Here is a 14,492-nt window from a genome sequence, read left to right as displayed (position 1 = left end):
AAACAAAATAAAGTAAATAAAGCTTCCCAATGCTACAATTTCTAAAATATTTACTTGTTTCTATATCCAGAGAAAATGCCACTCACCTCTACCAATAACATAACTTAAATACTGATCAAGAAGGACATCTATGGCATACAAACCATTTGGATAAGTTGATTCAGCATATTAAGCCAAAACCACAAGAATGTGTGAATGCTACTAATGAATCAGTTCACTAATTAAATATATTTCAGATTACAGGATAAGAGGACACATGGCTAATATTTATCAAGCAAGGGTACATCTGATCTCAAAAACAGGCCTTCATAGATTTCAAGTCAATTCATTCATTAGGTTTTCCTCATGCAATACAACATGCCATAATTTGGTTTATTTGATTTTGGCTTAGTATACTGAGCCCAGCCACTATGATTTGCAAATCACAGTTTACAGCTATCACTATGTATCAATTCAGTTTATTGTGTTTATTCAATATATCGCACTGAAGTAAGTCAAATGAGTCATGCCACAATATAAAATATAACCAAATGGATAAGGAAATGATCCCGAAGTCTCGATCACAGATATCTACCTTGTAAGTTCTGTTACAAGTTACAATGTCAAAACAATGACATGTGCTTGATCACACAAGTGATGCAATTATTCAGTTTGCCTCCTAATGCCCAATGGAAAATATACAAGTTGGATTACTTGTGATTATATCAGAGATGTCATCATTTGCTCCCTGCCCTCAGCAAATGCTCAGGTCTGTAATCCTACTTCAATGTCCTTGAGAACACAGGATAGAAACAAATGAATTTGTGCTTTTACTCATTCTTTAATTGTTTCAGAAGAGGGTAGCAGCAGAGGGAAGAAACAAATTTCATAATAAATATAATAAATGCATGGTATAGCAAAATTAAGACAGGTGGTTCTTCTCCAAGTTCTAATGACTGTCCCCAAGTAGCACTTTTCCACCATTAGCATTGGATGAACTTTTCCTCTCTTTTTGAAACACTTAAGTTAAAGCAAACACCAATCCTCAGGTTGATACTTCAAAATCCAAATCGCTTACCAAAATTATATTTGAAATATATGTTGTCAGCAATTTATCAATCACTGGCCTTCCATTTAGTCTTCAAACTGATATTTAACAGATCCATGATTTAATATGGCATAGCCAGTCATGTTTCAGATAAAACATGTCAATAAAAGAACCAAAGTTTCATCATGAAAAAAATAATTTCTTTAAACACAGCACTAAAATCACACCATTTGCTGTCCAAATCTAATTTAGTCTTGATTCATACATATCAATGCTAGCAATGGTTTTCATCAGGTGAGGAACTATGTGAAGTTACCTCTTTCTACATTAAAACAACATACTCTGCATTAAGGTCCATTAAGGCTGAAACATCCTTTGTATAATGTCTCCATATTCACATTTTTGTGGTAGAAGATATACATAGGTACAGTTACTGGCGAGAGAGAGAGAGAGAGACAGAGAAGTAGGTTTAAAGAGCTGTTGAGACATTCTTTAAAGTATTTTTGGAATACCAAAGGTATTCCAAAGTTTTATTTCAAATAATTGCAACTCAGCTTTCCTAGATCATAGTAAGTTATACATGTAACAAAGCATGTTGAAAAAGGCTGCAATTCATCAGAATATGTGCATTCTGGTAATAGAAAAATCCTCATTACCACAATATGTCTATGCGTGTTTGAAAGAGGCTACACAAGGGTACTGAAAGAGGAAAACCTTTTTATTGGAGAATTTTCATCAAGTTTCCAATAAATGATCTTCAGCAAAGTACCTGGCTGTGCATAAAGAGTCTTCAGCTGAGATTTTTCCTGGCTGAGATTAAATGAAGTTAGAGAGTATTTGGGGATGCAAATGGCCTTGGACCTCCCAGCAGGTTCTGATAAACCTCTGAAGAACTTCTTGTGCAATGAACCATAGTATTCTTTGTTGATATCTTTAAAGAATGCAGCTTGGGGATATAATGGTTTAAATCCCAACTGAAAGGGCAGCTTCAGAAAGCTATTGACTTTTGGTTCCATCAAAGTTTTACTTGTCTTGCTATATATTTAATGTGTATTTTAAATAATATGGAAAGTCATTTAAGATTTAAGTTTGATACATGATTGGGATCTGACTCTATCTCTTCTTTCCACCACATTCCAGTGAGATTACTGAAATCCTGAATCATTGCCTGGAGGCAGGAGTAAAATCAACTGGTACAATAAACTGAAAGTGAATCCAGATGAGACAAACCATTCACAATTCAACCTTGACTATTCTGCAGAACTGTAATTCTGAGCCATCAAGAACAGCACACTTCATCATTGTAAAATGCTATTTTTCATTGTTGAAAAATTTACCTTCCACTGACTTCTTGGTTACTAATTACAAAAAGACCATCCATAAAAATGTGTAGGAATATCAATATTCACTTATTTCATTTTTAGCTTAAACATAAAGCAGGAAATATAAAATTATGAAACATGGCCTAAAATATTATTAAGTCTGCACACATGCATAACATCTATGCATATTTTTTAAAAGGAAATAAAGAGAGCAGGCTTATTCACAGAAACACAAGGTGACATTCATTCTGTTCCAAGTGCTAAATCTACAATTTGAAAAGGAAGCCCTGGGGATGACAGAAGCAGGTGTAATTGCTTTGAAGATGCCTTTCTAGATGCAAGCTTTGTCCTCAGGATGCAATTTACCTTCCTCCCAAAGGAAGCAGAGAATTAACTGAATTCTCATCAGTCTCTGGCACAACATAATTGTTCCCACACGTTTTATGTCAATGTCAATATGACATTTCCCACTTCAATGAGATCAAGAGAAAACTTACCAATATACTTCCTCCAACCGTTGGCTGTCTTGCCAAACTGACACCCATCCATTCATCATCTCTGTCTTCTTTACATGTCTTTCCACAGAATGTTCCTCGAATATTAGCTATAACAAATGCAGGAAGAAGAGTGGGAATTTAGAAATGATGAGGATGGCAATAAAGTATCTCTAGTGGAAATGGCACTACAGATAACTGACCACTATTTTTTCCATCTGGTGGATTCAGAATTATTAATCTTAGCATAGTACACTTATCAATAAAGGAAATATTTCTTTAAAAATGTTTACCAAGTTCATCAGAGACCGGCAATTCTTGGTCAATCCTGGTATTAGACATTCCACTGAAAACCTATATGAAATCATTATTAAAATATTGGCTAAGAAGAGTTACTTTCTAAAATGTTACAGTGGGGATTATATCAAGAAAGAAAGGATCTAATCTCTCTTAGCCAACTGAGTCATTTTTTGCAAATTCCCACCAGCTGTCATTCATAGACACTCAGGTTGTGCTATCACAGAGGGTAGCAGGAAACATGTAGAGCAAATCATTCCAGAAATGGCAGGTCTAATGTTTTTTTTCTATCATCAACTTCAGAAAACTATTAGATCAAAGCACTAAGAGCCCTTTGAGGTCATAAAAGAGAGGACAAAGGGGGAAAAACCGGGAAAATACTGACATCTGAGGCAGAAATGCCTATTTCCATGTTACTTTGGTTCTTCAAGCTAACAGAAAATAAAAGCAGATAAGAAGGACCATATTCCGCCCAATGATTCTAATTCCAATGCCCTCCCATACTATACTGTTTCTACTTTTAAGAAGGCCATTTCCTGTACATCAACTTGTAGATGAAGCATAGTCAGATTTTTATGTGGAAGGTTCTATGTTTCTTTGGAAGAAAAAAAATGTATTCAAAACAAATAAAGTGAAAGGGTTGTACACTCGTGCATACCTCGACCCATATCCAGCTCTGTGCACCTCTTATCAGGGTTAGTGTGAACCCGACATTTGAATACAGCTCCTGGGGACTTAAGAGAAGCACTGTACTTAGAATCTGCCTTTGGGGCACCAACCAAGACCCTGAAAATCAAGAGCAAATAAATGTTTAATATCAGGAGAAGCAAATATACAAGTTTCACAGTGGCAACTCTCTTTTTCATTTCCTGTTTTCCCTCCAGCCATGTGAATCAACAATCCCCCAAAGCAGTAAGATAAGACAAAGTCTTTCCTTCAGTAAATCCATGAAATATTTGAAGGAGTAGAAAACCCCAAAATAATGGCAAACTGAAAATGTTTCTAAGTAATATGTTCTCATTCCCCAAAATAAACTGCTACAAAAGAACAAGAACAAAAGTTATAGCTTGGCCTTTTGATATAGTGATATGATGGGAAAGCCATAATTTAAAGCAGGAAAATTTGTCATTTGCCCCTAGATCCAGAAGACTGTAGGCAGTAAATTCTGACCTTACTTATCAGCTAAGAGATTTCATTGCTTTAAACAAGAACTAATCAAGAAACAATCATTCCAGCCTGAAATGAACAGAAAAATTGGTTTGAATCAAGACACATTTTATTTCAGCCTACTGCAACATATAAACCCAGTCATTGTAGTTCTAAGTTTATAAATTAGTATATTCCATTAACTCAACCTATTGTTGTTCATTCAATAAATAAAGCAGACAATATGAATTATGCATATGCCATACAGTGTGTGAATTACCAACAAACACAAGAATTCTACCATTCAGAAAAGTCCATGCCTCTTCCATTTATCCAAAACTGATTTCTGGAATAAACACACTAGAACACAAGTTCTACTATAGATTTATATTCCCTTTCTCCCACCCACCCCAACCCTTCCCACAAGGTTCTTCTCAGGTCTGCAGCATGCTTGCTAAAAGAAAAGAAGTTCCCTTAAAACAGGACTGGGCAACATTTGGAATACAGACTCCACACCTTCCTAAAAGCTATGGGATACTATCTATTAACACTATGATAACACTAAAAGGGCCAGGGGTAAGTTTTTTAACTATTTGTTTTTAGAGATTTATGTTGGAATGGGTACAAGTAGTCTCTCACTCCCACACTTAAAATCTCTAAGATATCTGAATGCCCCCCAAATTATATAATTTTGCTATCACAATTTGGAACTGCTGGGGACTAAAAATAGTTCACTCCTATCTTATGGGTACATCATATAATTAATTTACAGTGCTAATTACCTCTTCTTTACTAGCTTTGTACATTAATAAAACTGGGAGGATAGACAGATAGATAGAAATATACACCTAGAAAAATAAGACAAGAATGTGTTTGCTGGTTTTTTGGCTATAACTGGCTTCACCAAAACCCAGAAAACTACATACTGAAACTTAAACAAACATTAGACCAGGGGTGTCAAACTGCCGGCCCGCTGCCCAGTTTCATCATACCGGAGCCGCGGCCATCCCATTGCCGGCAATGGCGAAAAAGCTCCGATACGTTGCGCGACGTCATGTGACATCGCGAGTTTGACATGTCTGCATTAGAGGAACGGTGGTGATGGTGACTATATTAACAGTTTAATTTCTCCTGAGTTTCGGAGGCTAAACCATTAAATTATATGATTCTAACAAAGGCTATCTTCTAACTAACAATCTTTTTACAAGTGAGAATAATTAATAATCCAAATTCTTAAATTACAGAAAATTACAAAGTCAACAAACTTTGCTGCTTCCATCTGACTAAAATGCCAAATAGCTCACCTGCACATCTGTATGACTATGTTTCATTCTTTTAACAGACTGATTGTCTGAACTCAGAAAAGTCATGAACAGCCATTCATTTAAAAAAATGTCAATTTACAGCACCTCGTAAGCAATTATAAGCAACTGGTAAGAAAAAATGCAGAAATTACAAGATGGCACATGCAGTTATATTTTAGCTTTTTATGAATTCATTTCCGTGTTTCATCATAGCAAAATATACAAAAAGTGCTTTTTCAAGAAGGCAACTGGCCTTTCTTGGCTTTTTCTTTGAAAACGTTTTGCTTCTCATCCAAGAAGCTTCTTCAATAGAATAGAACTGAAGACATTTCCTTGGATGTGAAGTGAAACGTTTTCAAAAAAAAACCCAAGAAAGTCCAGTTGCCTTTTGGGAAAAGCACTTTTGGGATCTCCATGACTAGGATCATTGAGAATCTCCACAGACATCATGGCAAAAAAATAAAAATCAGATGTTATGAACAGATTTCTGGTGTTAGTTTTTGTTTATTGAATGAAATGGTTTGGTTTTATATAACAGAGTTGAAAAGTTCTATTATTGTTTTATTATTGAACATAAAGATTGAATATAATTATTTAAAGAACCATGTATGTTTCTTGCCAAACACAATATTAATTTTAGTCACAGGATTGATCACACAAATTCATTTTATCATTTCAAGGAGGCATAGTATCTAAAACGTAAGAATTTCTGGCATAAAGTTTAATGTATCTTGATTTAGTGAGAGAATCCCATTTAAAGATGATGTGGAGACAAGAAGCCTTCTTAAAATGGCTCAATTCTAGCTAGTGGGAAAGAAATCTATAGTGTAGGAAAAGAAATCGACTGATCACTTTACTTTAAGTGGTAAAACAATTGGTCTAGCACAAGTAATCTTTTGAAAACATTTAGCACACTTGTAAAATAATTCTGTCTGTTCTTGGTCTGAGTAAGAGCAGAAAATGTTATCTTGCAAATGTGCCAATTATTTCCAGAAGGCTACTTGTGTTAAGTTAAATAAAAAGAAAGTAACCTTGATCTTGGGACTATATTATATTTTATCTAATGAAAATAATCATAGCAATATCCACAAAGCACAACGACTATGCGTTAGTATTCCTCCAACAAAATGCTCTTTTGTGAACAAACTATGTATGATCTATGGCAAAGCCATAGCTGGGATTTCTGCTTGTGGCTGACTTAAATTAATAGAAGCACATAATGCAGAAATCAATATGTTATTAATCTGAGGTATGATCCCAACTTAAATATATTAAAATCCTACTACTGTACATTTAAGAATTAAGCACTTTGTTAAATACCCTCCAATGAAATCAAATGGAATGGAATATTTCTTCAATGCCATTTTTGCATTCATCTCTGCAAAATGCAATAGTTTCCACTGCTGAGTTAATTTAAATAATTTAATTGGTTTAAGCAATCAAGCTTCATGGCAAAGTAAGATACTGCAACCAATATCAGTTTCAAAAGAGAATCTTCAATTTATTTTCCATGTAATTGAACCAATCCCATGTAGCCAAATCTTTATAAAATTTATTTACACAAGTTTTGACCTGGCCACAATATATGGTAGAAAATTATTTTGTTAATTATATGGGAAAATATATAAAACAGGAAAAGCAAGGTTGTTGGTTTTGTTTTGTTTTGATTACATCATGTCCAGCCTAATGGCTCAGTGTTAACATCAATGGGATTTCCAGATAACCCTCCTGCCCATGGATTCTCTGTTTGCAAGTATTACTTGCTCATTGCTAAGAATCCTCTTTGGAAACCTAAATGTATGGTATCTATAAGAAGAGGCACACTTTAAAGTGTGACTAATGTCACAGAGCAGACAAAAATGTCAGTCCTCTGCACCTGGAATTGAGGAGTGCTCTGAAAGCATGTAATAAGGGTTATTTGCTTAACTCAGACATGTCAAATTCGCGACATCACATGACATAGTGCGACGTATCGGAATTTTTTCCCCATTGCCGGCAATGGAGTGGGTGCAATTTCCTCACGACGCATCCAACCTGCGGGCCGGCAGTTTGACATCCCTGGCTTAACTAGATGAATTCCCTAAAACTAAGACACCCAAGACAAACAGATAGTATCCAGTCTATCTGTTTGTAACTTTAAAATACTTGAAACAGTGCGTTTCAGGGCAACAATCTTTGAATCAAAGTGCCTTGAATCTTCTAAGTTAAAGAACGCATGGAAAATTTGGGACCTATTATTACCATGTGATTGGAAGTGTCAAAGATTTTACACCAGTTGTATTCACAAAGTTGTGGTTTCAGAAGTACCACTGCAGTCAGCCAATCATGATTTCCAATGCTCCCCATCATTTCCTCACAAGCAAAGTCAATAGGGAAACTAGCAGGAAGTCATACATCATTCCACTCCCATTGCTCTTTTACCCACATCTGGTAATTGTGGTTATTCTTTAGGTAAGTAAATACTGAAAAGGGAACAGGTTATTTAGTTAATAGGTTATTAAGTTAATAATAATTAATCACGATGAATAATAATTATTATTACTGTATTATTTTCAGTACAGTAGGCAGTGAATCACCAAATATTAACTTGTAAGAAAGTAATAATGAAAGAGAATTCTGCCATTGATAATTTGTTGATGGGATTTCTAAACTAAGAGGCATCTAGTTGGCAATGGAGGACAATGAAATGCTAATCAAGAAACAGCTAGATCCAACAGAATCATCAGAAACTTCTTTAGAACATAAGATCTAGAGTCTGCAGTATAAAGGTTAAACTTTTACACACATTTAGTAAGGCAACCTCCTAACCAACCTCACATATGTTAGCCCTTTGAGGTAGTCCAGGCAAGAAGAATAACTATGAATATTAATGTTACCTTTATTAGGTACAGGATTATATTAACAGAATATTGAAAGTCTGAAAATACGTCTCTCCTCATCTCCTTTTACTCTCCAGAAAACTAGAGAAGACCCCTTCTGAAACGCTTCTCACACACAACCCTCCTTCTGTGGACCAAGATATCTTTTACATGATGTTTGTCTAGTCTGCAGCACTTCCTTCTGTCTCCCAAGGTCATTCTTACATACCATTATACATATGATACCAGATTCCTAAATAGTTTTTTCTAAAAGAGCATCAATAGTGTAGTCTGTGTGCATACACACTCATACATGCAATTCCTATCAGCACAATTTATGCTATGAAAATCTTCACTAATGGCATCTTTTACCAGCATATAAAACACTAAGTTTCTTCAATCAATGGGTGTTAGTGAATAATTTTTAGCTTCATGGTTCCTGTCTCTTGTGGCTATCCCACTTTTAAAAACAAGAGCCGCATATATACCATGAAATAGTAAGAAAGAGGTCTTTCAATCTCTTTCAGTCAATTTCTTGCCCAATATTATTTGAGCAGCTCCATATCAGTAAACACTCAAAAGGAAGTTGACAAGCAAAGTCCAAATGTCCCTGTGTATCAAAGACATGACAGTCATTCATTTTAGGGGCTGACTCTAAAGTTGAATGCATCTATTGATATCACAATGTGCTACAGTTCCAAGGCTACTGGTTTAAGAAATAGAGCACCATCTATCAGAAAGAAATACAGGCAAGCATTTTGAACATTTGCAGGAAGGCTGGCAAATGAGTCCTACCTTCATTCAAAGGTTTCCAGGTAAATTTAGCTTCATTTGATCTAGAGAGTTAAATTACAGAGAATGCATATTACAAGAAGAAAAATGCATATACATTCTTTTCCCCCACAGCTGTTTGGATTTACATATAATAAACATCTCCCCAATAAAAACCAAAATAGGGAGAAAGCTGCTGTGGGTGGCATAATTTTTAATCACTGCTTAAAGTTTTTCTCTTTGTTCTGTCATGGTCTTGTATGCCAATAGTTGTTTACAGAAGGCTGCATTCAGCTCTTTAACTGTTGAAACTGCAAGCAGCATGAAAAGAATGTACCCTTGCCAAGCCTGCTGAAAGTGTGATGATCTACAATTATTCTTCTTCAATACAACTAGAGTGATTAAGGCAAATACTCAAACTATCTACTGCACAGATTATGGGCTCTTGAGTGATTCCCAAGACACAGCTGAGAATGAAGATGATCAAATGACACAGAAGCGCCACTTTATGAGGCCTAAAGATACAATTGCTCCACTAGCTAAGTCTAGACTCTGATTGTGAAGGAGAACCCTGGATGAAATGTCGGTGATATTCATTCATTCATTCAACATATGGGATCAATCATAGGAACACTGAGAATCTGGGTTCACTAAGCCAATCCGTGGGACCATCTTATTTTTGAAGGATATATTCGTGGAATGATACAACCTAAATTCTCTGGATGTTAGGGCTCAGCAGAAATTAGGTGGAGATTTTGGTGGTTTAACACCACACATACTGTTCCAGGGGAGTGGGGAAAGCCACAATAGTTGATGCATTGGTGCATAATGGACAGGGACATTCACTGTGATTCATTGTGAGAGAATGGTCTTATCTTTATCTTTAAGACTTTTTTTTAGATCTTGCATTAGAGTTATCATGCCTTTTTATTCCATGTGCATCCAGTTCATCATCCCTATGCCTACCAATAACAAGAAAGAATACTTTCACATACAAAAAAAGTGAAAAGCTGGCACTTTACAATGTTATTTATATCCATCCACCACTTTCAACAGCAAAGAAAAAAAAGAATTGTGCAGTTGCACTGAGGAAGCTGATAAATTAAAATTCAGCAATAGTTTCTCAAATCAACTGAGAAACAGCACAGTATTAATTTTAGTCAATGGCTAGGTAATAAATGACTATAGTACATATTGTGCTGGTTTGTTTTTTTTAAGTAAGCACTGTTTCTAAATGTTTAATTTGCAGTTTCTAGGAACAGTCCATACTTGTTCCATTTCACTATACCCAGAATGGAAGAAGGTTACTTTAACACAGTGGTTCTCAACCTTTTTAATGCCGCGACCCCAACCAGTCGTAAGTCGAGGACTAAACCAGTCGTAAGTCGAGGACTAAACCGGTCGTAAGTCGAGGACTAAACCGGTCGTAAGTTGAGGACTACCCAACCGGTCATAAGTCGAGGACTTTCCCTGCCCGGGAGCGCCGCGCCGGCCAAGGCGTAGCTGGCAAGCGGCAGAGACGGAGCAGGCCGACCACCAGCTGGCCCAGCCCAAGGGAGGTAAGACACCCGCCGGAAAAGGGGGAAAAAATGGCAGACAAAAAAAATGGCGGACAAAAAAAATGGCAGACAGCCTTGCTTGGCGACCCCCATGAAATGGTCGATCGACCCCAAATGGGGTCCCGACCCACAGGTTGAGAACCACTGCTTTAACAGTTGGAAACAAATGGCCTTGGTAGTACTAGAGTCTAATTAAGCACAACTATGGCCTCTTCCTGTGGATCTTCTGTAGGAGCAAATACACAAAGACTTAAAAACAAATTCATAGTACTATTGTTGTGAGAGATAGCATTTTTGCTCAAACACAAATATAAGTTATACAATAGATATACATTTCTTCAACTGAAAATATTCACTCATTCATATAATAATATGACTAATACTACTTAATTCATAAACTGGCCTCTGCCAGTCAAGGAACCTCCAAGTGTGGACCGTAAATCTCAGAATTTTCCACCAGATTTCAGTCTTGCAGGCAAGGAAATTCTGGGAGCTGTAGTCCCAATTTATCTGAGACTGCCTAATAAGGGAAAACTAACCGAAGGCAAGGATTCTCAAATTGTAAATTATGAAAACTGCTTCCTGCCTCCTGTGAATAAGACAATTTTATTAAGCAAAAAATAAATATATCACTAACTTTAAATATAAATCTAGATACCTGTTTGGGATGCAAACTTTGATCATATTTCTTTTTTAAAAATGCAAAACCTCGAGGTAGTTATGATCCCTGGGGGATTGTGATGTTCTGTATGATAATTATTACTCTAAAATATTAAGATTGGAAACTGATGCTAGACTTAATGGGCTGGTTCAGGATAGTAGCTCTTCAATTCTTACATTACACTGAGTTGCCAAATGCTATTTTCGGTTTTAAAGATATCCTAGCTCTTAACCCCAGATATTTGCAAGACTCGAACAGATTCAGTTACTAGCATGTTTGCTCCTAGCTGCTAACCTCCCATCAAAACAATTTCCTGTGTACTTTCTTAAAACTCAACAGATAAGGAGACTAACCCATTTCTTCACTCAATTCACTTTTGCTAAGACTTCTCACAAAATGATGTGTTTGGTTGACATATTTATCCATGATCAACTCCATTAACCCAGTTTTCTGGATTGGCACAACATATCAAATTATGAACAAACTACATGGGCAAAATTTGTGTAGCATTTCTGCTCAACTAAAACATGGCTATCTACTCTAATCGGTAACTCAGTGAGCTTAGTGAACCACAACACCATCTAAAGCACAAATACAGAACACAAAATGGTTCCTTATTATTAGATTGCTATCCATTCCCACAATCTACCTGAACCAATTTAAGGATCTTCTCTCTCATGAAGTTCACACATTACACTATCCCCAACACTCAATTCTTAGCACGCACACACATGCACATACAGACAAAGTAAAGTAAGACCACCAGTGGTCATTTCATTAGAAAATTGCATCATCTTTAATATATGAATACTGTCTTATACATATATGCATGTACTGGGGCAAAAATGTTTAGAGGAAGCTAACAATCCATTTCCCTTCCAGATACTAAAAGGCAGCCAAACAATATTATTCCCTCATGCCTATGAGAGGAAGGACCACCTGGCTGCAGAATTCTTACAGTATATTAACCATTTTTTCTCCTTCATGCAATCAATAGCACTCAAGATGTCCCAAATTTAATTTGAAACTCATTTGACTGAGTAAAACAGGGAATTGGTTTAAAAGCATTCCTTAAATATATCTATTGTAAATCATAACACAGATGCCCAAAGTATAGTGCTTCCCTGGATTGGACTTGATTCCACAGATTTAAAGCACAAGATGGCAAATTGAGAAACAACAGTATGATAAAGGAACCAATGTCTCCAAGGAATTGTGGGTTCTTCCTTGGAAGTTTTCAGAAGGAAGCTGCATAAGATCCATTTATTGGAGATGCTCAGTCTCTCATTTCTGAGAGCAAAATTTAACGGTCCACAAGACCATAAGGTAGCTTTTTATTGTGCAATCATATTCACAATTCCCTCATCTTATTCCCGAGATTTCCCAAAGAATCCAGACTTTGCTGGCTTTCCTTGTAATTCTCCATATTTTCTACCACACCTTCTGTCTAGTTGCTATCCCCAAAATTGTCTTTAATGAAAAGCAAGAAAGAGAATAGCTCAGGGTGCTGGATTTGCAGGCAACTTAGCAGCATAAGCCTGGATTCTTAGACAGCTGTGCTTAACTAGCCCTTTATTTACTTACTGGCATTGCATAACATTCTGGACTATCAAAAAGTAATCAAAACAAAGTTGGATAGTTTGTAGCTGAAAGAGTCGAGGAAACACCGGTTCGTCTTTGCGCATGTCTAGATCGGTTCTAACCAGGGCTTTCATGGAAGCAACTGGTTCGTAAAAGTGGAGTTGGCTCATCGGAAGATTATATTTAAAACGAACTTTTTAGCCTTTTTCTTTTACAAGAAGGGGGGGAGGAAGGGTTAAGATATATAAATTCGGCAAATTCACAGAAAGGCTGAATACGGAAAAGGCGTGTTCATCTCTCTCTCTCTCTCTTGGAAATGATCTGATACTCACCATCGGGTATTGTCGTAGTAATGCTCTAGCACCGAGTATCCGAAGAAAGAGTTATTGGGTCCTTGATAAATCACGGGATGATCCAGATCGATGTTATAGGAATAAACCAAGGCCACGGAGAGCGTCGCGACTAGGACTTTAAATCCACCCCGCTTGCCCTCCCAGGGAAATCCAGCCATTCTCTAGGTTTCAAAGAGCGCCTTCGCACGCCGACTAAGAAAAGCCCTTTCGGGCGGTTGTTGGCTTTGGAGAAGCGGAAAGTTTGCGTGGCCGCCTGCCTGCCGCCTTCCCTTCGGCTTTGAGAAGGCAGGGTAGGCAGCAGAGAACAAAACGTCGCCGCAGCAGCAGCTTGTAGCATTCAAACAGCTCTTCGTCACAAACAATAAAAAAGGGAGGGGGAGCGATTAAGCCAAAGTCTCCGAGTCCCCGTCGTCTCGAGTAGCAGCGAAAAGCGCAGCTAGCGAGAGTTTAGGCTCCTTCTGAATCCAGAGCGCTACTTCACGCCAACCCCAACCCAGGTCGCGTGGGGCCACCGTCCTCCTGCTCTGAGACGCAGCCGTCCAACAAAACGCCGTAGCCGTGGCGCCCTCTGGCGCCCGGCCTAAGAGGCTGAGTAAGGTAACTCCTCCTGGAGCGTCGGCATTCCGCTTTTCTTGGCCGGTTGCGGATGAAGTTTTAAATTCCACACTGCGTGGCTGTACTCGCGTAACCACACGGCGGTGTACAAAGGATTTGGAGAATATACAGCGCAATACGTTATACAAAGGCACTCGGTTGTGCAGATGAAGGCAGTTGGGTTTAACAAACCATAACTTAGTTAACTACGGTAGGACTGAATGATGGGAGGAATGTATATTTCCTATTTTTTAGCAGACCATAAACCCACTATTATCCATGGTATTGCCAAATATTCCCTTGCTGCTACAAGAATGAAGCAAAAAATGTCCAATAAAATTATATTTCTTTTTTGCTGTTGCAATACCTCATGGTCACGTGTTCATGATTTGATACTTTTCCTGCTGGCTTCCCACAAGCAAATTGGAAGCCTGCAGGAAGTTAGTAGTGAGTCACATGAAATCCTCACTTAACAACCCATGTCCTCAATGACAGTAATAGCCTGCCATTGTTATGCAGAAAACT

At 37.3% G+C, this 14,492-nt stretch overlaps 1 protein-coding gene across 1 annotated transcript in view; it reads right to left on the bottom strand.

Moving 5' to 3' along the window:
* The window catches only part of LOC107283778 (integrin alpha-9), a 68,049-nt gene extending 54,305 nt beyond the window's left edge, over positions 1–13,744 (bottom strand). The window contains exons 1-3 of the mRNA XM_029283294.1: positions 13,353–13,744; positions 3,799–3,926; positions 2,847–2,953 (exon numbers count right to left, since the gene is read on the bottom strand). Of these exons, the coding sequence (XP_029139127.1) occupies positions 2,847–2,953; positions 3,799–3,926; positions 13,353–13,531 (414 nt within the window). The 5' untranslated portion in view covers positions 13,532–13,744. The remainder of the gene's footprint in view (positions 1–2,846; positions 2,954–3,798; positions 3,927–13,352) is intronic.
* Between the last annotated feature and the right edge of the window lie 748 nt (positions 13,745–14,492).

Source organism: Protobothrops mucrosquamatus, unplaced genomic scaffold (genome assembly GCF_001527695.2).
Source record: "Protobothrops mucrosquamatus isolate PMUCROS unplaced genomic scaffold, P.Mucros_1.0 scaffold48, whole genome shotgun sequence".
NCBI classification, from domain to species: Eukaryota; Metazoa; Chordata; class Lepidosauria; order Squamata; family Viperidae; genus Protobothrops; species Protobothrops mucrosquamatus.
This window is presented reverse-complemented; position numbering and strand designations above follow the sequence as displayed.